The sequence below is a fragment of the Haematobia irritans genome, chromosome 1 (assembly GCF_050003625.1).
Source record: "Haematobia irritans isolate KBUSLIRL chromosome 1, ASM5000362v1, whole genome shotgun sequence".
NCBI lineage: Eukaryota > Metazoa > Arthropoda > Insecta > Diptera > Muscidae > Haematobia > Haematobia irritans.
The window spans coordinates 150,070,215-150,096,158 of NC_134397.1; the positions used below are offsets into that span (position 1 = coordinate 150,070,215).

The 25,944-nt window shown below is 28.4% G+C and overlaps 1 protein-coding gene across 1 annotated transcript in view; it reads left to right on the forward strand.

The window, feature by feature from the left end:
• The first annotated feature begins 7,751 nt into the window (after nucleotides 1-7,751).
• The window catches only part of LOC142232471 (uncharacterized), a 42,683-nt gene continuing 24,490 nt past the window's right edge, over nucleotides 7,752-25,944 (forward strand). Inside the window, exons 1-2 of the mRNA XM_075303267.1 lie at nucleotides 7,752-7,849; nucleotides 12,653-13,181. Of these exons, the coding sequence (XP_075159382.1) occupies nucleotides 7,752-7,849; nucleotides 12,653-13,046 (492 nt within the window). The 3' untranslated portion in view covers nucleotides 13,047-13,181. The remainder of the gene's footprint in view (nucleotides 7,850-12,652; nucleotides 13,182-25,944) is intronic.

The window sequence follows — 25,944 nt, forward strand, 5'->3', positions numbered from 1 at the left end:
AAAAAAATAATAAAATAAAACGGGAAATTTAAATAAAGTCAAAATTGAAATTATTATGAAATTTCGTAATCATTCTACGCAACTGCATTTTCAACACATTTTAATGCAACACCCTGTTTGACAATATATGGTTTCTTTATAGTTCTCTCCCAGAATAATGTTCATGTGGCAACACTGCGCATAGCCATGCGCTCTATTGTTGTTATCACCGCCCTCCCTTCTTGGTGGCAAGATATCATCATGCTAACGAAAGTAGTAATACCTCACACAGCAATAAAAGAGGGGTGGGTGGTAAACAAAACAAAATTCATAAGACAACACTGTGAAGACGGTGAGTTTTTTTTGTTTTGTTCTTATTATTCTACAAATATTCCACAAATTTCCATTTAAAAACATAAACGAAGAAAAAGAATTTCCAATTGTCAATGAAAAAAAAACAAATGTAAACATTAAATTGCCACTTTTCAAGGTATATCGTGAGGACCAATAGACAAATACTCTACTCTCGAATTGCTAACATAAAACTATAATTGTTGGCTTTTATCTATTGGTCTTGTCGTTTGAGGGCACATACACACTTTACTTAACACTGAATTCTTTTGTTCTTTATTATCTTTGGTTTATTTTTTCCATCTTTTGTAATTATTCTATTAAGTTTCTTTAGATTTTTTTCTTTGTATACGTCCGAGTGTTTATTTCGCGAAAGTAATACTGACTGACTAAATTGACAGTTTACTTTGTGGCTGTCATTCCCAGCTGGAATGTGTGAATGAGAAGTGCATTGCATTGTTACTCTCTTATTATTCTCAAATAGTCTCTTTATTCATTGTATCTCACTGAGAGTATGTTCAGTGTTGAACACTTAAGTGAGATACTCGCAGTACAGTGGAATTGTAAAGAAAATTTTAGAATGTTCTACAACAAATAAAGCGAGTATTATGTAAATTTTAATTACGAAAGGTATTGGCGTAATAATAATGTAAATAACCATGTTAATAATAAAAATAAAAAAATTCAAATCAAACAAGTAAGGAAAGTCTAAAGTCGGGCGGGGCCGACTATATTATACCATACACCACTTTGTAGATCTAAATTTTCGATACCATATCACATCCGTCAAATGTGTTGGGGGCTATATATAAAGGTTTGTCCCAAATACATTAAATACATTTTAATATCACTAGATCTGGACAGTATTTGATAGACTTCTACAAAATCTATAAACTCAAAATTTAAGTCGGCTAATGCACAAGGGTGGAACACAATGTTAGTACAAAAATATGGGAAACATTTAAATCTTAAGCAATTTTAAGGAAACTTCGCAAAAGTTTATTTATGATTTATCGCTCGATACATATGTATTAGAAGTTTAGGAAAATTAGAGTCATTTTTACAACTTATCGACTAAGCAATGGCGATTTTACAAGGAAAATGTTGGTATTTTGACCATTTTTGTCGAAATCAGAAAAAACATATATATGGGAGCTATATCTAAATCTGAACCGCTTTCAACCAAATTTGGCACACTTGACTACACTACTAATTGTACTCCTAGTGCAAAATTTCAACCAAATTGGGGTAAAACTCTGGCTTCTGGGACCGTATTAGTCCATATCGGGCGAAAGATATATATGAGAGCTATATCTAAATCTGAACCGATTTCAATAAAATTTGGCACACTTGACTACAGTACTAATTGTTCTTCGTGTGCAAAATTTTAAGCAAATTAGGGTAAAACTCTGGCTTCTGGGGCCATATAAGTCCATATCGGGCGAAATATATATATGGTAGCTATATCTAACTCTGAACCGATTTCTTTCAAAATCAATAGGGTTCCATTCTGAGTCAAAACACATACTTGTGCCAAATTTGAAGTCGATTGGACTAAAACTGCGACCTAGACTTTGATTACAAAAATGTGTTCACGGACAGACGGACATGGCTATGTCGACTCAGGAGCCCACCCTGAGCATTTTTGCCAAAGACACCATGTTTCTATCTCGTCTCCTTCTGGGTGTTGCAAACATATGCACTAACTTATAATACCCTGTTCCACAGTGTGGCGCAGGGTATAAAAATGGATTTGGAGAAAAACATGTACTCTTCCGATTTTCCTTCTTGGATTTTTTTTGCTAACTTGATTGCTTCACGCTCATCCAAAATTTTGAGTTGGACACCCATTCATTAAATAATTGCCTACTCACTGAACGAATATCTAAAAATGCTTATCTGGCGCAATCAAATCATACAATTATGTATGTATGATTGTTTTATTTCAGTGACCGTCCATTTTATTGTATACAAGCTTACAAAAGCATAAATGACCACCAAAATCTCTGAGTCTCCATCCGCCTGGGACATGTTGGATTGTAAGTTTGGCACTAAAAAATACCAAAGTGTCGGCGCACAATACTTCGATCCCTTACAATGAATGAACAAAAATAGAAAGAGGCACAGAAACTTTAAAGGGCTTTACTGCTGGTCAAAACTAAGACAAATGCGAAGTTTTATTCCGATTGGACCACTCCTTCACGTACCTTCCATACAAAGGGATGAACAATATCTGATTGCATAAAAGGGTGAGATAACACAAATAACAAAATATCCGTAACCCTAGTTGGATCGGAACCCCAATAACAGACCTCTAAAATTGGTCCCCTCGACTATGGGAAAATTTTATTAATTGAATCGTTTTGTTAAATAAATTAAATATAAATGAAATTCAGAAACAGAAAAAAGTGTCGCCAAAAAAGTACTGAAAATGTTCTTCTTGGATCCGGAAGTGGTGCAAGTTTGGCACAGAAGCGATGAATTTAACATAGGCTTGTCATAGGACGGATGTCCATCATTTCAACAGTCGTTCCACTGAATATGCATCACTTCTTAAGGTGTGATCCGAATTCAGTGTTTTTGATGTGAATTAAAAAATTGTATGGTATTTTGATAAATAAAATATTTTAAAACAAATATATACGGCCGTAAGTTCGGCCAGGCCGAATCTTATGTACCCTCCACCATGGATTGCGTAGAAACTTCTACGAAAGACTGTTATAAACAATCGAATTACTTGGGTTGTGGTATTTTAAAACTTCTTAACATCGTCGACATGGACTTTTACACGGTACGTAGATAGTCAGAATTGAAATATGGGGGTCGCTTACATCGGGGCTATATAGAATTATGAACTTGATATGGACCGATTTTTGTGTGATTGGGGATCGATTTATCTGAGGGCTATATATAACTATAGACCGATATGGACCTTGTTATGCATGGTTGTTAACGGCCATATACTAGCACAATGTACCAAATTTCAACTGACTCGGATGAAATTTGCTCCTCCAAGAGGCTCCAAAACCAAATCTCGGGATCGATTTATATGGGGGCTATATATGATTATGGACAGATATGGACCACTTTTGGCATGGTTGTTAAATATCATATACTACCACCACGTACGAAATTTCAACCAGATCGGATGAATTTTGCTTCTCCAAAAGACATCAGAGGTTACATCTGGGGATCGGTTCATTGGGGGTTATATATAATTATGAACTGATATGAACCAATTCCTGCATAGTTGTTGGATACTAACATCACGTACCAAATTTCAACCGAATCGGATGCTTTTGCTCTTCCAAAGTCAAATCTGGGGATCGGTTTATATGGGGCCTATACACAATTATTGACCGATTTCGACCAATTTTTGCATGGGTGTTTGAGGCCATATATTAACACCACGTACAAAATTTCAACTGAATCAAATGATTTTTTGGTCTTCCAAGAGGCTCCGGAGGTCAAATCTGGTGATCGGTTTATATGGGGGCTATATATAATTATGGACCGATGTGGACCAATTTTTGCATGGTCATTAGAAACCATATACTAACACCATGTACCAAATTTCAGACGGATCGGATGAAATTTGCTTCTCTTAGAGGATCCGCAAGCCAAATCGGGGGATCGGTTTATATGGGGGCTATATTAATTATGGATCCATGTGGACCAATTTTTGCATGGTTGTTAGAGACCATATACAAACACCATATACCAAATTTCAACCGGATCGGATGAAATTTGCTTCCCTTAGAGGCTCCGCAAGCCAAATCGGGGGATCGGTTTATATGGGGGCTATATGTAATTATGGACCGATGTGGACCAATTTTTGCATGGTTGTTAGAGACCATATACTAACACAACGTACTAAATTTCAGCCGGATCGAATGAAATTTGCTTCTCGTAGAACAATCACAAGCAAAATTTGGGGGTCCGTTTATATGATGGCTATACGTAAAAGTGGACCGATATGGCCCATTTGCAATACCATCCGACCTACATCAATAACAACTACTTGTGCCAAGTGCCAAGTCGATAGCTTGTTTCGTTCGGAAGTTAGCGTGATTTCAACAGACGGATGGGCGGACATGCTCAGATCGACTCAGAATTTCACCACGACCCAGAATATATATACTTTATGGGGTCTTAGAGCAATATTTCGATGTGTTACAAACGGAATGACAAAGTTAATATACCCCCATCCTATGGTGGAGGGTATAATTAGAATGGTGACGGGGGTATAATAAGTTTGTCATTCCGTTTGTAACACATCGAAATATCGATTTCCGACTATATAAAGTATATATATTCACATATCTACTTGTCCTTTGTCTGCAGGCAGGTAAAGTTCGAAGATTGGCTATATCGGTCTAGGTTTTGATATAATAGTCCCCATATAAACCGACCACCCGATGTGGGGTCATGGGCTTATAGAAACCGTAGTTTTTATCCAATTTGCCTTAAATTAGACATTTAGAGGTATTTTGCGACCATAAAGAGGTGTGCAGAAAATGGGGCCTATCAGTCCATGTTTTGATGTAGCACCCATATGGACCAATCTCCCGATTTTATTTTCTTGGGTTTCTAGAAACTGTATTTACTATCCGATTTGCCTGGAATTGAAAATCTAGACCTATTTTAGAACCACAAAAAGGTGTGACGAAAATGGGGTGTATAGGTCCAGTTTTGGTATAGTCCCCATATAGACCGATCTCCCGATTTTACTTCTTGGGCTTCTAGAAACTGTATTTTCTATACGATTTGTCTGAAATTTGAAATCTAGAGGTATTCTAGGATAAAGAATAGGTGTGCCGAAAATGGGGCGTATCGGTCCATCTTTTGGTGTAGCCCCCATATAGACCGATCTCCAGATTTTACTTCTCGGGCTTAAAGAAGCCGTAGTTTTTATCCAATTTGCCTGAAATTGAAAATCTAGAGGTACTTTAGGACCATGGTTAGGTGGCAGACCGATGTAACAGGTTAGCTAAAGTCCCCGGTCTAACAAAGAAAAACACATTTTTTGTCAAAATTCGTTTTTATTATTCCCTTTAAGAGCGATACAACGATTATAACGACCTTCCAATTTTTTGATACCATTTTGGTACTACTCCTTCGGTTTTGCCTCAAAATATGCATCAGTATCGGCGATCATCTCTTCATTGCAGCCAAATTTTTCCCCTGCGAGCATCCTTTTGAGGTATGAGAACAAGAAAAAGTCGCTGGGGTCAGATCTGGAGAATACGGTGGGTGGGGAAGCAATTCGAAGCCCAATTCATGAATTTTTGCCATCGTTCTCAATGACTTGTGGCACGGTGCGTTGTCTTGGTGGAACAACACTTTTTTCTTCTTCATATGGGGCCGTTTTGCCGCGATTTCGACCTTCAACGCTCCAATAACGCCATATAATAGTCACTGTTGATGATTTTTCCCTTCTCAAGATAATCGATAAAAATTATGCCATGCGCATCGCAAAAAACAGAGGCCATTACTTTGCCAGCGGACTTTTAAGTCTTTCCACGCTTCGGAGATGGTTCACCGGTCACTGTCCACTCAGCCGACTGTCGATTGGACTCAGGAGTGTAGTGATGGAGCATGCATTGTCACATATCGACGGAAAAACTCGGGTGTATTACGAGTTAACAGCTGCAAACACCGCTCAGAATCATCAACACGTTGTTGTTTTTTGTAAAATGTGAGCTCGCGCGGCACCCATTTTGTACAGAGCTTCCGCATATACAAATATTGATGAATGATATGACCAACACGTTCCTTTGATATCTTTAAGGTCACTGCTATCTCGATCAACTTCATTTTACGGTCATTCAAAATCATTTTGTGGATTTTTTGATGTTTTCCCTCGGGCGTCTACTGCGTTCACTGTCCTCTGTGCTCATTTCACCACGCTTGAATTTTGCATACCAATCAATTATTGTTGATTTCCATGAGGCAGAGTCCGGAAACTCATTATCAAGCCAAGTTTTTGCTTCCATTGTATTTTTTCCCTTCAGAAAACAGTATTTTATCAAAACACGAAAACATGAAATTCTTTTTTTCCCATTTTTTTTCACAATAACAAAAGTTGTTTCACAAAAGACGCTCCATCTCACAAACTAATTGACTTACAGACGTCAAATTTTGACACGAATCATTTGAAGGTTGATACTATGTAAAAATAATATGCATTTAATACTAGCGATGCCATCTATGTGTCAGACCGGGGACTTATCAGCCAACCTGTTATCAGGCTCACTTAGACTATTTAGTCCATTGTGATACCACATAGGTGAACTTCTCTCTTATCACTGAGTGCTGCCCGATTCCATGTTAAGGTCAATAACAAGGGACCTCCTTTTTATAGCCGAGTCCGAACGGCGTCCCACATTGCAGTGAAACCACTTAGAGAAGCTTTGAAACCCTCAGAAATGTCACCAGCATTACTGAGGTGGGATACTGCACCGCTGAAAAACTTTTTGGTGTTCGGTCGAAGCAGGAATCGAACCCACGACCTCGTGTATGCAAGGCGGGCATGCTAACCATTGCCCACGGTGGCTCCCCATTTTAGGACCATAAATTGGTATGTCGCAAATGGGGTGTATCTGTCGACGTTTTAATGTAGCCCCCATATATTTAGACCGATCTTCCGACTTTACTCCTTGGGCTTCCAATTTGCCTGAAATTAGAAGAGGTATTTTAGGACCATCAAAATAGACCTACCTCCCGAATTTATTTCTGGGATGTCTAGAATCCGGGGGGTAAACATCTATAAAATTTAGATTTCAAATCATATGAAACGCGTTATTCTATCGGATTTTCGAGCCTATTTTGACGAGATATTTATGATTCATTTAAAACTCAAACAAAACTGGGTCGCATCAATCGAGAGTCTGATGTAGAAACTCTAAATGTAACTTCGGGAATATTAACGTTTGCTAGGGAGAATATCTGTCATCGAATCTACCTGAAATTCTGTTCTATTCTACTTCCTTCATGGTGGTGGGTATTTAAGATTCGGCTGGGCCGAACTTAATGACGTATATTTATACTTGTTTTTTTTTTCTAGTCTTAATAGGCCTCTTGGCAATAGAATTTAATAAATTTCTTCATATACAATTTAAATAAATATTATTTACTCATAACCTAAAGAGTTTTCAAAATTGAGTACTTGTTCCATAATACTATGATATATTGAACATTTCAATGCTAAAATACAAAAGTAAATTCCTAACAAAGAATTGAATAAATCGTTCTGATGTCAGTCGACATTCTTGATGTATTAGACAGTTCGGATTGTTACATATTCTTTTATGTAACACAAAACCATGGATAGTACATTGGGTTGGGCATATGAAAAAATAAAATATTTTTCCCAGAAAGTAAAAGTCTTGGATTGACCACATAAACTCAGCAAAAAAAAAATGTTTCGCATATTTTCCAAATGGTGGCAGTTACACAAGCCCAGCTCGCACAATATTTCCATGGAAATGACTTCGCAAAATCCAATGTTCAAAAGGCCGTAATCTATTTTCTCATATCTTCGACTGCAGTAATGATTCACTTTTATTTTACCTCCCATACACCTCGCTTCTTCCTATTGAATTTTGAAATTTCCTTAAGGATGAAAATAAATTGAAGATGAATGCTCAGCCATTAGTTGTACTAACATGAATGAAAGAAGGATATTCTAGATTTACTCTTAACATTGAATCGAACTTAACGCATTATCTGTGATGATTACTTTTACGTATACGGAATTGTATTGCTACATCAGCACAACAAATGGCTGTGAAATATATTTTGAACATAAAAATCATTTCTTATTTCAATCCATCAACATTGGTTACCTTTGTATATAGATACCTTTTGTATAGATATGGATGCATGTGCATGTTTTCTCCATTACATTTTTTATGTATTTCGTATTGCCTTTTATGGAATGGATAGAGGTTAATAAATTTCCTCCTGGTATCCTTAAGTATTATTCCTGCAACAGTGTGGACAAATTTAAGACTTTGGTACTTTTTTAGCGAAAGCAGTGCCACGTGTCATCTGTGACAATTTGACAGCATTTCCAATCCTTTTTATACCCTCCACCATAGGATGGATGGTATATTAACTTTGTCATTCCGTTTGTAACACATCGAAATATTGCTCTAAGACCCCATAAAGTATATATATCCTGGGTCGTGGTGAAACTCTGAATCGATCTAAGCATGTCCGTCCGTTCGTCTGCTGACATCACGCTAACTTCCGAACGAAACAAGCTATCGACTTGAAACTTGGAGCAAGTAGTTGTTATTGATGTAGGTCGGATGGTATTGCAAATGGGCCATATCGGTCCACTTTTACGTATAGCCCCCATATAAACTGACCCTCAGATTTGGCTTGCGGAGCCTTTAAGAGTAGCTTAGGTTAGGTTAGGTTAGGTGGCAGCCCGATGTAGCATATTTCATCCGATCTGCTTGAAATTTGGTACATGGTGTTAGTATCTCGTCTCTAACAATCATACAAAAATTGGTCCATATCGGTCCATAATTATATATAGCCCCCATAAAAACCGATCGCCAGATTTGACCTTCGGAGCCTCTAAGAGGAGCAAAATTCATCCGATCTGGTTGAAATTTGATACATGGTGTTGGTATATATTCTTTAACAACCATGCAAAAATTGGTCCATATCGGTTGATAATTATCTTGACAAATATTCTATAGAAATAAAATGTTGACAAAGTTTTCTATAAAATAAAATTTTCTATAGAAATAAAATTTTGAAAAAATTTTCTATAGAAATAAAATTTTGACAAAATTTTCTATAGAAATAAAATTTGGACAAAATTTTCTATAGAAATAAAATGTTGACAAAATTTTTTATTGAAATAAAATTTTTACAAAAAATTTTATAGAAATAAAATTTTGACAAAATTTTCTTTAGAAATAAAATTTTGACAAAAATTTCTTTAGAAATAAAATTTTGACAAAATTTTCTTTAGAAATAAAATTTTGACAAAATTTTCTTTAGAAATAAAATTTTGTAAAAATTTTTTATAGAATTAAGATTTTGACAAAGTTTTCTATAGCAATAAAATTTTGACAAAATTTTCTATAGCAATAAAATTTTGACAAAATTTTCTATAGCAATAAAATTTTGACAAAATTTTCTGTAGAAATTAAAATTTGACAAATTTTTCTTTAGAAATAAAATTTTGACAAAATTTTCTGTAGAAATTAAAATTTGACAAATTTTTCTTTAGAAATAAAATTTTGACAAATTTTTCTTTAGAAATAAAATTTTGCCAAATTTTCTATTGAAATAAAATTTTGCCAACATTTTCTATAGAAATAAAATGTTGACAAAATTTTCTATAGAAATAAAATATAACAAAATTTTCTATAGAAATAATAGTATGACGAAATTTTCTATATAAATACAATTTTGGCAAACAAACATTTTCTCTAGCAATAACATTTTGACAGCATTTTCTATAGCAATAAAATTTTGACTAAATTTTCTATAGCAATAAAATTTTGACAAAATTTTCTATAGCAATGAACTTTTGACAAAATTTTCTATAGCAATAAAATTTTGACAAAATATTCTATAGCAATAAAATTTTGACAAAATTTTCTATAGAAATTAAAATTTGACAAAATTTTCCTTAGAAATAAAATTTTGACAAAATTTTTTATAGAAATACAATTTTGACAACATATTCTATAAAAATTAAATTTTTACAAAATTTTTTATTGAAATAAAATTTTTACAAAAATTTTCATAGAAATAAAATTTTTACAAAAATTTTTATAGAAATAAAATTTTGACAAAATTTTCTTTAGAAATAAAATTTTGACAAAATTTTCTTTAGAAATAAAATTTTGACAAAATTTTCCATAGAAATAAAATTTTTGACAAACTTTTCTATAGCAATAAAATTTTGACAAAAATTTCTATAGAAATAAAATGTTGACAAATATTTCTTTAGAATTACAATTTTAACAAAAATTTCTATAGAAATAAAATTTTAACAAAAATTTCTATAGAAATAAAATTTTAACAAAATTTTTTATAGGAATAAACTTTTGACAAAATTTTCTATATAAATAAAATGTTGACAAAAATTTCTTTAGAAATAAAACTTTAACAAAAACTTCTATAGAAATAAAATTTTAACAAAAATTTCTATAGAAATAAAATTTTAACAAAATTTTTTATAGGAATAAACTTTTGACAAAATTTTCTATATAAATAAAATGTTGACAAAAATTTCTATAGAAATAAAATTTTAACACAATTTTCTATAGGAATAAACTTTTGACAATATTTTCTATAGAAATACAATTTTGACAAATTTTTCTATAAGAATAAAATGTTAACAAATTTTTTCTATAAGAATAAAATTTTAACAAATTTTTCTATAGAGATAAAATTTTGACAAAATTTTCTATAGAAATAAAATTTTAACAAAATTTTTTATAGGAATATTTTCACAACATTTTCTATAGAAATAAAATTTTGACAAAATTTTCTATAGAAATAAAAATTTGACAAAATTTTCTATAGAAATTAAATTTTGACAAAATGTTCTATATAAGTAAAATGTTGACAAAAATTTCTATAGAAATAAAATTTTAACAAAGTTTTCTATAAGAATAAAATTTTTACAAAATTTTCTATAGAGATAAAATGTTGACAAAAATTTCTTTAGAAATAAAATTTTAACAAAAATTTTTATAGGAATAAACTTTTGACAAAATGTTCTATATAAGTAAAATGTTGACAAAAATTTCTATAGAAATAAAATTTTAACAAAGTTTTCTATAGGAATAAACTTTTGGTAGTATTTTCTATAGAAATACAATTTTAACAAATTTTTCTATAACAATAAAATTTTCACAAATTTTTCTATAAGAATAAAATTTTGACAAAATTTTCTATAGAGATAAAATTTTGACAAAATTTTCTATAAAAATAAAATTTTGACAAAATTTTTTATAAGAATAAAATTTTCACAAAATTTTCTCTAGAAATAACATTTTGACAAAATTTTCTATAGAAATAAAATTTTGACGAGTGGCAACCATGGCTACATATAATTATGAACTGAAGTCAACAGGATCGGATTATATATGCTACCCTAAGGACCTCTAGAAGTCAAATCTGGGGATCGGTTTAAATGAGAATATACATAATTATGGACCGATTTTTGCATGGTAGTTCGACGTCACATATTTACATCGCGTACCAAATTTCAACCAGCTCGGGACTTCCAATGTTTGTTGCTGTTCACTTAAGCCTAAGCTTACGTTGGACTAACGGACTAATTTTGTCAGTCCGTTTGTAACACGTTGAAATATTGGTCTAAGACCCCATAAAGTATATATATTCTGGGTCGTGATGAAATTCTGAGTCGATCTTGCGATGTCCATCCGCCCGTCTGTTGAAATCACGCTAACGAGACAAGATATCGACTTGAAACTGTTTACAAGTCGTTGTTATTGTGCACTGTGCACAAGTCGTTGTATTGCGAATGGGCCATATCGGTCCACTTTTACGTATAGCCCCCATATCAACGAACCCCCAGATTTGCCTTACGGAGCCTCTTGGAGAAACAAATTTCATCCGATCTGGCTGAAATTTGATACATAGTGTTAGTATATAGCCTTTAACAACCATGCAAAACTTGTCCATATCGGTCAATAATTATATATAGCCACCATATAAACCGATCCCCAGATTTGACTTCCGGTGCTTCTTGGAGAAGCAAATTTCATCCGATTCGATTACAGTTTTGTACGTTGAGTTAGTATATAGCCTATAACAACCATGCAAAAATTGATTAATATCGGTTTATAATTTAATATGGCCCCATATAAATGGACTTTTGATGTTAGCCTTTTTCGAATTTTAGTGAAAAATATTTCTATAGTAATTCTGAGATTATGCATAGACAATGTTATATGTTTTAAAATTTATTTTTACATGCTCTTGGTGAATATAATGTGTGTGTGTGTGAATTATTCGGTTCTACCGCAACTCAAAAATTTTAATTTTTTTTGAAAATTCAATTTTTCCAAATTTTTAAAAGGTTGAAAATTCCAAATAAAATAAATAAAATAAAAAAAATAATGGACCCACATTTTAATACTTGTTTCTTCTGAAAATACATTAGAGTACTGCAATTTAAAGCTACTACTAATAGCCCCCCAAGCTTTCTAAGAGATTTGAACCACATACTATTTTACAACCACATATCTGCATTGCGAATGCATAATCCAAATGATTACACACACTATCTCAATATTTCTTTATTACACATTTACAGATTACTTTGTCAAGAGATCAACCAGGATGATTCATTCAATTTGGAATATCGTGGTCCAGTTGTCATGAAAGGTAAACCAACACCGATGAACTGTTGGTTCTTAACACGTAATACCACCACAACTGGTAGTGCTGGAGGCAGTACAAGTGGAGCTGTTGATTCTCCATTGCCACCACCAACACCGACAATAGTTAACCAGGCAACGACATTCACAACGGCGTCAAATGTTCAACAACAAAAACAACAACAGCCTCCCACACCTGCAGTGAGGACATATGCATCTACATCACGTAAGACATCCAATACTAGCATTGCCTCTGAACCATCATCGTCGACATCGCCCTCGGCAACATCAACGGTTGAGGCTGCTGTTGGAACATCAACTGAAACATAGAATATGTGCAAAGAGTCATCCTGTTGCTGCTGAAATATACTCTAAAGAATGCGTTCCTTCAGCCATGTGCAACAGCACATACAATTGCATGAAATATAAATTTCTTCTTCTGCAATTGCTCCTCCCAACGACCAGGTAATTTATTTTAATTCATCTTTGGTTGTACTAAGTATGAACACATATATACAACTCACACACATATATTTAAATGTCCTCTCACTGATATACAAGCTTGCACTTTTATAGGAAAATTTTATATATTTCACATGGCTAGAAACACTCACATTGAAGGCAATATTGATAATCTAAAAGTTTAATGAGCCACCACGGTTGCCACTCGTGCCAAAAATAATCTTCCACAATTGTAAGAACATTTTACTAAAAATTTCATAAATTTAATACAGCTTTATTTTGAAGTTTTTCGTCAATTTTTTGTGATTAGTAAAAAATTTTGTCAAAATTTTATTTCTATAGAAAAAAATTTCAAAATTTTATTTCTATAGAACATTTTGTTACAATTTTATTTCTATCGAATTTTTTTTTTTTTAATTTTATTTCTACAGAAAATTTTGTCAAAATTTTATTTGTATAGAAAAATTTTGTCAAAGTTTTATTTCTATAGAAGTTTTTGTCAAAATTTTATTTCTATAGAAAATTTTGTTAAAATTTTGTTTCTATAGAAAATTTTGTGCAATCTGTATTTCTATAGAAAATTTTGTCAAAATTATATTTCCTTAGAAAATATTGTCCCGAATTTACTTCTATAGAAAATTTCCCAAAATTTTATTTCTGTATAAAATTATTTCAAAAGTTTATTCCTATAGAAAATTTTGTCAAAAATTTACTTCTAAAGAAAATATTGTCACAATTTTTTTCTATAGAAAATTTTATCAGAATGTTATTTCTACAGAAAATTTTATCAAAATTTTATTTCCATAGAAAATCTTGTCAACATTTTATTTCTACAAAAAAGTTTATCAAAACTTTTACTTGTATAGAAAATTTTATTAAAATTGTATTTCGACAGAAAATTTTGTCAAAATTTTATTTCTATATAATATTTTATCAAAATTTTATTTCTATAGAAAATTTTGTCAAAATTTTATTTCTATAGAAAATTTTGTCCAAAAATTTTATTTCTATATAAAATTTTGTCAAAATTTTATTTCTATAGAAAACTTTGTCAAAATTTTTACATCTATAAAAAAATTTTTGTGAAATTTTTATTTCTATAGAAGATGTCAAAATTTTATTTCTATAGAAAATTTTGACAAAATTTTATTTCTATAGAAAATTTTGTTACAATTTTATTTTTATAGAAAATTTTTTCAAAAATTTATTTCTATAGAACATTTTGTTAAAATTTTATTTCTATAAAAATTTGTTTAAAATTTTATTTCTATAAAAAAATTTTTCAAAATTTTATTTCTATCGAAATTTTTTTTTAAATTTTATTTCTACAGAAAATTTTGTCAAAATTGTATTTGAATAGAGAAATTTTGTCAAAATTTTATTTCTATAGAAAATTTTGTGCAAACTGTATTTCTATAGAAAATTTTGTCAAAATTATATTTCCTTAGAAAATTTTGTCAAAATTTTATTTCCATAAAAAATTTTGTCAAAATTTTATTTCTATAGAAAATTTTGTCAAAATTTTATTTCTATAGAAAATTTTGTTAAAATTTTGTTTCTATAGAAAATTTTGTAAAACTTTTATTTCTATAGAAATTTATCTCAAAATTTTATTTCTATACAAAATATTGTCACGAATTTACTTCTATAGAAAATTTCCCAAAATTTTATTTCTGTATAAAATTATTTCAAAAGTTTATTCCTATAGAAAATTTTGTCAAAAATTTACTTCTAAAGATAATTTTGTCACAATTTTTTTCTATAGAAAATTTTATCAGAATGTTATTTCTACACAAAATTTTATCAAAATTTTATTTCCATAGAAAATCTTGTCAAAATTTTATTTCTACAACAAAGTTGATCAAAACTTTTACTTGTATAGAGAATTTGATTAAAATTTTATTTCTATAGAAAATTTTGTCAAAATTTTATTTCTATAGAAAATTTTGTCAAAATTTTATTTCTATAGAAAATTTTGTTAAAATTTCATTTCTATAGAAAAATTTTTTTTAAAAATTTATTTCAATAGAACTTTTTGTTAAAATTTTATTTCTATAAAAATTTTTTTTCATTCGTTTTGTTTTGTTATTGTTGGTTTTTGTTCTTTAATCATTGTTGTTGTTTTTTTTTATTTCAGCTTAAACCCATACATTGACTAAACTATAAGTGCAGCTTAACCAACAGAGGAAAAGAAAAAAAAAATTGTCAAAATTTTATTTCTATAGAAGTTTTTGTCAAAATTTTATTTCTATAGAAAATTTTGTGCAAACTGTATTTCTATAGAAAATTTTGTCAAAATTATATTTCCTTAGAAAATTTTGTCAAAATTTTATTTCCATAAAAAATTTTGTCAAAATTTTATTTCTATAGAAAATTTTGTCAAAATTTTATTTCTATAGAAAATTTTGTTAAAATTTTGTTTCTATAGAAAATTTTGTAAAACTTTTATTTCTATAGAAATTTATCTCAAAATTTTATTTCTATACAAAATATTGTCACGAATTTACTTCTATAGAAAATTTCCCAAAATTTTATTTCTGTATAAAATTATTTCAAAAGTTTATTCCTATAGAAAATTTTGTCAAAAATTTACTTCTAAAGATAATTTTGTCACAATTTTTTTCTATAGAAAATTTTATCAGAATGTTATTTCTACACAAAATTTTATCAAAATTTTATTTCCATAGAAAATCTTGTCAAAATTTTATTTCTACAACAAAGTTGATCAAAACTTTTACTTGTATAGAGAATTTGATTAAAATTTTATTTCTATAGAAAATTTTGTCAAAATTTTATTTCTATAGAAAATTTTGTCAAAATTTTATTTCTATAGAAAATTTTGTTAAAATTTCATTTCTATAGAAAAATTTTTTTTAAAAATTTATTTCAATAGAACTTTTTGTTAAAATTTTATTTCTATAAAAATTTTTTTTCATTCGTTTTGTTTTGTTATTGTTGGTTTTTGTTCTTTAATCATTGTTGTTGTTTTTTTTTATTTCAGCTTAAACCCATACATTGACTAAACTATAAGTGCAGCTTAACCAACAGAGGAAAAGAAAAAAAAAATTGTCAAAATTTTATTTCTATAGAAGTTTTTGTCAAAATTTTATTTCTATAGAAAATTTTGTGCAAACTGTATTTCTATAGAAAATTTTGTCAAAATTATATTTCCTTAGAAAATATTGTCACGAATTTACTTCTAAAGAAATTTTCCCAATATTTTATTTCTGTATAAAATTATTTCAAAAGTTTATTTCTATAGAAAATTTTGTCAGAAATTTTATTTCTACAGAAAATTTCGTCAAAATTTTATTTCTATAGAATATTTTATCAAAATTTAGCTTGTATAGAAAATTTTGTCAAAATTTTAATTCTATAGAAAATGTTATTTCTATAGAAAATTTTGTCAAAAATTTTATTTCTATACACAATTTTGTCAAAAATTTATTTCCATAACAATTTTTGTAAAAATTTTATTTCTATAGGAAATTTTGTAAAAATTTTATTTCTATAGAGAATTTTGCCAAAATTTTATTCCTATAGAAAATTTTGTCAAAATTTTATCTCTATAAAAATTTTCTCACAATTTTATTTCCATAGAAAACATTATCAAAATTTTATTTCTATAGAAAATTTTATCAAAATTTAGCTTCTATAGGAAATTTGGCAAAATTTTATTTCTATAAAAAATTTTGTCAAAATGTTCTTTCTATAGAAAATTTTGTCAAAATTTTATTTTTATAGAAAACCTTGTCAAAAGTTTATTTCGTTAGAAAATATTACCAAAATTTCTATAGAAGCCAATTCTATAGAAATTTTTGTCAAAATTTCATTTTTATAGAAAAATTTCTCAAAATTTTATTTCTATAGAATATTTGCAAGATTTTATTTTTATAGAAAATTTTGTCAAAATTTTATTTCTATAGAACATTTTGTTAAAAATTTATTTCTATAGAAATTTTTCTCAAAATTTTACTTCTATAGAAAATTTTGTTAAAAATTTATTTCTACAGAAAATTTTGTCAAAATTTTATTTCTATAGAAAAATTTTGTCAACATTTTATTATACCCTGCGCCACACTGTGGAACAGGGTATAGAAAATTTTGTGCAAACTGTATTTCTATAGAAAATTTTGTCAAAATTATTTTTCCTTAGAAAATTTTGTCAAAGTTTTATCTCTATAAAAATTTTGTCACAATTTTATTTCTATAGAAAATTTTATCAAAATTTAGCTTCTATAGGAAATTTGGCAAATTTTTATTTCTATAAAAAATTTTATCAAAATTTTCTTTCTATAGAAAATATTGTCAAAACTTTATTTTTTTATAGAAAACTTTGTCAAAAGTTTATTTCTATAGAACATTTTGTTAAAAATTTATTTCTATAAAAATTTTGTCAAATTTTTAACTCTATAGAATTTTTTGTTAAATTTTTATTTCTATAGAGTATTTTATCAAAATTTAGCTTATATAGAAAATTTTGTCAAAATTTTATTTCTATAGAAAATTTTGTTAAAATTTTGTCAAAATTTTATTAAAATTTTATTTCTGTAGAAAATTTTGTCAAAAATTTTTTTCTATAGAAAATTTTGTCAATGTTTTATTTCTATAGAAAATTTTGTCAAAATTTTATTTCTATAGAAAATTTTGTTAAAATTTTATTTCTTTAGAAAATTTTTACAAAAATTTTGTTAAATTTTGTTAAAATTTTATTTCTATAAAAAATTTTGTCAAAATTTTATTTCTATAGAAGTTTTTGCCAAAATTTAATTCTATGGAAAAAATTTTTAAAACTTTTACTTCTATAAAAAATTTTTGTCAAATTTTTATTTCTATAGAAAATTTTATTTCTATAGAAAATTTTGTCAAAATTTTATTCTATAGAAAATTTTGTTGAAATTTTATTTCTATAGAACATTTTGTCAAAATTTTATTTCTATAGAACATTTTGTCAAAATTTTATTTCTATAGAAATATCTCTCACATTTTTATTTCTACAGAAAATTTTGTCAAAAATTTATTTCTATAAAAAGTTTGGTCACAAATTTACTTCTATAGAAAATTTCCCAAAATTTTATTTCTGTATAAAATTATTTCAAAAGTTTATTTCTATAGAATATTTTGTCAGAAATTTACTTCTAAAAAAAATTTTGCCAAAAATGTTCTGCTATGGAAAATATTGTCAAAGATTTACTTCTATAGAAAAGTTTATCAGAATGTTATTTCTACTGAAAATTTTAACAAAATGTTATTTCCATAGAAAATCTTGTCAAACTTTTATTTCTACAGAAATTTTATCATAACTTTTACTTCCATAGAAAATGTTATTCAAATTTTACTTCTACAGAAAATTTCGTCAAAATTTTATTTCTATAGAATATTTTATCAAAATTAAGCTTGTATAGAAAATTTTGTCAAAATTTTATTTCTATAGAAAATTTTGTCAAAAGTTTTATTTCTATAGAAAATTTTGTCAAAAATTTTATTTCTATACACAATTTTGTCAAAATTTTATTTCTATAAAAATTTTGCCAACATTTTATTCCTTTAGAAAGTTTTGTCAAAATTTTTACTTCTATAAAAAAATTTTGTCAAAATTTTACTTCTGGAGAAAACTTTGCCAAAATTGTATTTCTATAGACATTGTTAGTCAAAATTTTATTGCTATAGAATTTTTTGTCAAAATTTTATTTCTATAGAAAATTTTGTATAAATTGTATTTCCATAGAAAATTTGGCCAACATTGTAGTTTGATAGAAAATTTTGACAAGATTTTATTTCTTTAAAAAAATATTGTCAAAAACAAAACTTCTGAATAAAAATAAGCATATTTTTCATTTATATACAGAATCTATAACTTATAAAATTTTGGTTATTAGTGTAGTCAAGCGTGTAAACAGCAGGATACGTGCAAAATATTTCATAAAAGTTCATAATGCTACACACACTTTGCAATATTCCAATATACACTCTGCCAAGGATGTACGCAGATCATATGAATCTGCTACTTCTGAATACATCTGTTCATCTGAGTGCATAATACCTACATTTGTATGGATTTCCACTTGCTTCCTATGCAAATTCACTTTTATTCACAAACTACTGGGTCGAATAAACACAGTCATTTACACATACAAAAACACACTCACATCCCCACCCATCCGGTCGTTGTTGTTTTTTTGAAGTAATATGCAAATGAATATCCTTTCTTATTGTGTGATGATTATTATAAAGTATTCAAGGAGTAATGCCATAATGTATAAATCGTAAGCTCCTCATGTGTTGATCTACTAATAGGAAAATCGTTGCCACTATCGTATAAACATTTCCAAATTATGCAATGACAAATAAGGATGATATAGGATGCATGCATTTTAAATGCAAGGAAATATGTTAGATTTGAAAAGATCATATTTTATGTATCATATCATATATTAGACATGTCATATAAGTATTGGATGTTGATATTAGTTTTTTAATTCATTGGTTTTGATTTTTTCCCACACTACTATTTTGCCAAAGTAAATTGCGGTGTCTAGAAGCACAATAATTTAAATTTGGAGATCGGTCTATATGGGGCCAAAACAACGGACAATATTCGCATACCTTGTTGTGATCCTTAAATACCTCTGGATTTTTCTATTTCAGAGTGAAATCAGGAGATCAGCCATTTTCAGCAAATCAGATAAAATTTTCGGGGTCTAAATACACATAAAAGCAAATCGAAGGGTCGGCTTAAACGACGGCTAGGCCTGCAGATAAAACAGGAAGTAGCGCCAAATTTCAGAACGATATGTCCACTAAATCACATTCACAATCAAATTTGAGAACTGAATTTCTCAGTCTTCTAAGTCGTGTGGGATTTCGCATCGCTTCTCAAAATCATATTATTATACCCTCCATCATAGAATGGGGTATATTAACTTTATCATTCCGTTTGTAACACATCGAAATATTGCTCTAAGACCCCATAAAGTATATATATTCTGGGTCGTGGTGAAATTCTGAGTCGATCTAAGCATAACCGTCCGTCAATCCGTCCGTCCGTCTGTTGAAATCACGCTAACTTCCCAACGAAATAAACTATCGAAACTATTGATGTAGGTCGAATGGTATTGCAAAGTTAGAGCAGCATATTTCATCCGATCTAGCTGAAATATGGTATATGGTTTTAGTATAGGGTCTCTAACTACCAAGCAAAAATTGGTCCACATCGGTCCATAATTATATATAGCCCCCATATAAACCGATCCCCCGATTTGGCTTGCGGAGCTTCTAAGAGAAGCAAATTTCATCCGATCCGGTTGAAATTTGATACGTAGTGTTAGTATATGGTCTCTAATGACCATGCAACTAATTATTTTCGTAACTCTCGCTCATGTGCGATATCTGTTTATTTGATTTGTCAAGCGTGACACACGTGTGAGTCACCAACGTTTTTGCGGGTCCCGACAATAACACACAGATGTCTGTGCTTAAAAGGATTTTAATGGCCTTAAAAATAATTCAAAATAAAAAGTCTTGCCTTAATTTCGTCTTAATTATATTTCATAAGTTTACGAATAATTATTTAAACACTTTTGACACTTATGCTTTAATACTTCACTGCCTTTGTAAATAGTTAACTTTGTGTGTTTTGAGTAACAGAGAATTTATAATATTTTCACTGGCCACAAAATGTGGTAAGTAAGAATCGTTTTTAAGTCCTTTGCAAAAGCCAATGGAAACACCAACAAGAGCTGTAATTTTATTCATAAATTAATTTCCTTCTTGTGTCATGTGTCTTAAAAACATCATAATCATCATCGTCATATTACATCAAAGTAAAATAATAATCGAGAGGAAAAATTAATGCTACTGTCAATGGACAAGTCAAACAGTGCGGACCCAGAAAAGTTAATGCAAACAATGACACTTCATAGGCACCGTTATCAGACATCAATGCTAATGTAAATAATGGACATTTCCGTAACCGTTTTCTGAGAATATTTTCTCTCTTCTTTGGACGAGAGCGTGTGGATGAAAAAGGATTGTTCATTAATTCAGCGTAGATTGTGTGCAAAATTCCTATGCACGGACGAAAAAGACTGTTTTTCATATGTTTGGGTGTAAAAATTATAGGTTTGGAAGTCTAATTTTTAAACACAATAACATGTTTGGAACATATATGTTAATATGCTAGAACATATTATGTTTGGGACATAAAAAGTTTTGTAAATATAATATGATTGGATGCAAACATATATTTATTTAGAAATAGCCTATAAACATATATGTGTTTAGAAAGAGCGACTTAGAGAGTATTCTGCAAGTAAAAGAATGGAAGTAACCAACTGGCGCCTTAAAAATATATATACACAAGGAAAATTTCATTAAATGTTTTTTCTACCAATGTACGCCTAAGGTGAAACATAATATGTTTAAACAATACAAACAATATTTTGTTTGGACCAATCGTGAAAATATATATGCTTGCAGCAAAATGTGTTTGGGGTATATGTTAGAGAAGCGATTTTTTTTTTAGGGAGTGGTAAGTTTGAATTCATTCAGAACATTTAATTCACTTTAGATACCTACGACGCTATTCAGGAAGGAGGGGAAACTAAAAAACAATAATTGTTTTCACCAATATCACTTTTTATTTTTAATGAAGACTAGTTACACTTTTGACGAAGGATTGAACATAGGTCAATGCATCGAATTGTCAATTCAAATGTTTATGAGGGTGTAAGACACGAGCCAAAAATAATCTACCAAAATTTTGAGAAATTTTACCAAAAAACTACCAAACAAAAACAATATTTGGCAAACTTTTATTCCTAAATTTTGTCAAAATTTTACTTCTATAGGAAATTTAGTCAAAATTTTATTTCTATAGAAAGTTTTGTCAAAATTTTATTTCTATAGAAAGTTTTGTCAAAATTCTATAGAAAATTTTGTCAAAATTTTATTTCTATAGAAAATTTTTTAAAAGTTTATTTCTATAGAAAATTTTGTCAACATTTTATTTCAGTAGAAAATTTTGTCAACATTTTATTTCTGTTGAAAATTTTGTCAAAACTTTATTTCGTTTTGTTTGTTATTGTTGGCTTCTCTTCAATCGTTATTGTTGTTTTTGATCTCAGCTTAAACCCATGCATTGACTAAACTACAAGTGTAGCTTAACCAACAGAGGAAAAGTATGCTTGTCAAATTTATTTGGGCAAAGCCCTATAGACTGCAAGATGGTTGGATGTACAGCTGTTTCGGAATTACCACATTCCTCATCAGCATCCTCTACTTGCAGCAAAACTATCAACCAATTATCAGAATAAATTCGGGTAATTCACTCAACCCAAAGTGAACTACACTTGAACCTCCCGAAGGCTTTGCCCAAATAAATTTGACAAGCATACTTTTCCTCTGTTGGTTAAGCTACACTTGTAGTTTAGTCAATGCATGGCTTTAAGCTGAGATCAAAAATAACAATAAAACTTTATTTCTATAAAAAATTTTGTCAAAATTTTATTTCTATAGAAAACTCTGTCAAAATGTTATTTTTATAGAAAATTTTGTCAAAGTTTTATTTCTATAGAAAATTTTTGTCAACATTTTATTTCTATAGAAAATTTTGTCAAAATTTTATTTCTAAAGAAAATTTTGTCAAAATTTTATTTCTATAGAAAATTTTGTCAAAATTTTATTTCTATAGAAAGTTTTGTCAAAATTTTATTTCTATCGAAAATTTTGTCAAAAGTTTATTTCTGTTGAAAATTTTGTCCAAATTTTATTTCTGTTGAAAATGTTGTCAAAATTTTATTTCCGTTGAAAATTTTGTCAAAATTTTATTTCTGTTGAAAATTTTGTCAAAATTTTATTTCTATGGGAAGTTTTGTAAACAATTTATTTTTATAGAAAATGTTGTCAAAAGTTTATTTCCAAATTTTATTTGTATAGAAAGTTTGGTCAAAATTTTATTTTTATAGAAAATTTTGTCAACATTTTATTTCTATGAAAATTTTGTAAAAATTTTATTTCGGTAGAAAATTTTGTCAAAATCTAATTTCTATAGAAAAATTTATCCAAATTTTATTTCTATTGAAATCTTTGTCAAAACTTTATTTCTGTAGAATATTTGGTCAAAATTATATTTATAAAGGAAATTTTGTCAAAATTTTATTTCCATAGATTGTTTTGTCAAAATTTTATTTCTGTAGAAAATTGTGTCAAAATTTTATTTCATTGGAAAATGTTGTCAAAATTTTATTTCTATAGAAAATTTTGTCAAAATGTTATTTGTATAGAAAATTTTGTCAAAATTTTATTTCTTTAGAAAATTTTGTCAAAATTTAATTTCTATAGAAAATTTTGTCCAAATTTCATTTCTATTGAAATCTTTGTCAAAATGTTATTTCTAACGAAAATTTTGTCAAAATTGTATTTCTATAGAAAATGTTGTCAAAAATGTATTTCTATAGAAAATTTTGTCAAAATTTTATTTCTATGGAAAGTTTTGTCAAAATTTTATTTGTATAGAAAGTTTGGTCAAAATTTTATTTTTATAGAAAATTTTGTCAACATTTTATTTCTATAGAAAATTTTGTAAAAATTTTATTTCTGTAGAAAATTTTGTCAAAATCTAATTTCTATAGAAAAATTTATCCAAATTTTATTTCTATTGAAATCTTTGTCAAAACTTTATTTCGGTAGAATATTTGGTCAAAATTATATTTATAAAGGAAATTTTGTCAAAATTTTATTTCCATAGAATGTTTTGTCAAAATTTTATGTCTGTAGAAAATTGTGTCAAAATTTTATTTCATTGGAAAATTTTGTCAAAATTTTATTTCTATAGAAAATTTTGTCAAAATGTTATTTGTATAGAAAATTTTGTCAAAATTTTATTTCTTCAGAAAATTTTGTCCAAATTTTATTTCTGTTGAAAATTTTGTCCAAATTTTATTTCTGTTGAAAATTTTGTCAAAACTTTATTTCTATAGAAAATTTTTTAAAAATTTCATTTTTATAGAAAATTTTGTCAAAACTTTATTTCTATTGAAAATTTTGTCAAAATTTTATTTCTTTAGAAAATTTTGTCAAATTTTATTTCTATAGAAAATTTTGCAAAATTTTATTTTTGTAGAAAATTTTGTCAACATTTTATTTCTGTTGAAAATTTTGCAAAATTTTATTTCTGTTGACAATTTTGTCAAAATGTTATTTCTATAGAAAATTTGTCAAAATTTTATTTCTATAGAAAATTTTGCAAAATTTTATTTCTATAGAAAATGTTGTCAAAAGTTTATTTCTAAAGAAAATTTTTTCCAAATTTTATATCTGTTGAAAATTTCGTTAAAATTTTATTTCTATCGAAAATTTTGTCAAAATTTTATTTCTTTAGAAAATGTTGTCAAAATTTTATTTCTATGGAAAATTTTGTCCAAATTTTATTTCTGTTGAAAATTGTGTCAAAATTTTATTTCTGTTTAAAATTTTGTCAAAATTTTATTTCTATAGACAATTTTGTCAACATTTTGTTTCTATAGAAAATTTTGTCAAAATTTTATTTTTATAGAAAATTGTGTCCAAATTTTATTTCTGTTGAAAATTGTGTCAAAATTTTATTTCTAAAGAAAATTTTGTCAACATTTTATTTCTATAGAAAATTTTGTCAAAATTTTATTTCTAAAGAAAATTTTGTCAAAATTTTATTTCTATATAAAATTTTGTCAAAATTTTATTTCTATAAAAAATTTTGTCAAAATTAGTTGGTGAGGAATATTTTGCAAAAATTTTCCTGCGACACAGAAAACGAATGTATGTCAAATGTCAACACGTTGCCTTCATTACTGAACGTTGTAGCGCAATAACAACAAGCATACGGACAACATTTTCGGATGTATATCATATCGGATTGCTACTTTTTCCCATCTATTTTGAAACATATCCTCTGTTACCTTTACGGCAGCAGGTCGCCAGCTTCCCGTAAGTGCTATTTTGCTAACACGATATGCACATCCCTCCAATATCTTCCAAAGATGTCATTTATTTTAACCACACATGTATTTATTTTAATTCAACATTAATGAATTAATAAAATGATACAAATAAATTAAATTTTGTCAAAAAAAAATGCTTAATCCATTCTAGAAAAATTGCGAATTTTTGAAAGCATTTGATGTCAATCGTAAAAAATTATAAAAATTATTGAATTGGCAAAGTGTCACAAAAAATTTTAATTCACATCCAAAACACTAAATTCGGATCACACCTTAGGTTAGGTTAGGTGGCAGCCCAATGTATCAGGCTCACTTTGACTATTCAGTCCATTGGGATACCACAATGGTGAACTTCTCTCTTATCACTGAGTTTGGCCCGATTCCATGTTAAGCTCAATAACACACCTTAAAAAGTGATGCAAATTCAGTGCGACGGCTGTTGAAATGGTGGACATCCCTCCTAAATATCACAAGTCCATGGATTCTGCGCCAATTTTAAACCACTTCTGGACCTAAGGATAAAATCTTTAATACTTTTTTGTAACGTTTGTTTTTTCTTTTACTGGGATATTGAGGGGCAAAAAAGAAACAACTGTGTTGATTACACCCTGGCCAAATGACTCATTTTGAAAACTAAAGCTACGAAGTGAGGTTGTGAAATGAATATTACAGTTCTGCCCGATGCCATCTGTTGTCAATCCCGCATTACTAATTTACGCACCAGATACATTTTCACCTCGATCAAGAATATATATATCACATATGGTTGATAATCGATATATCGGTGT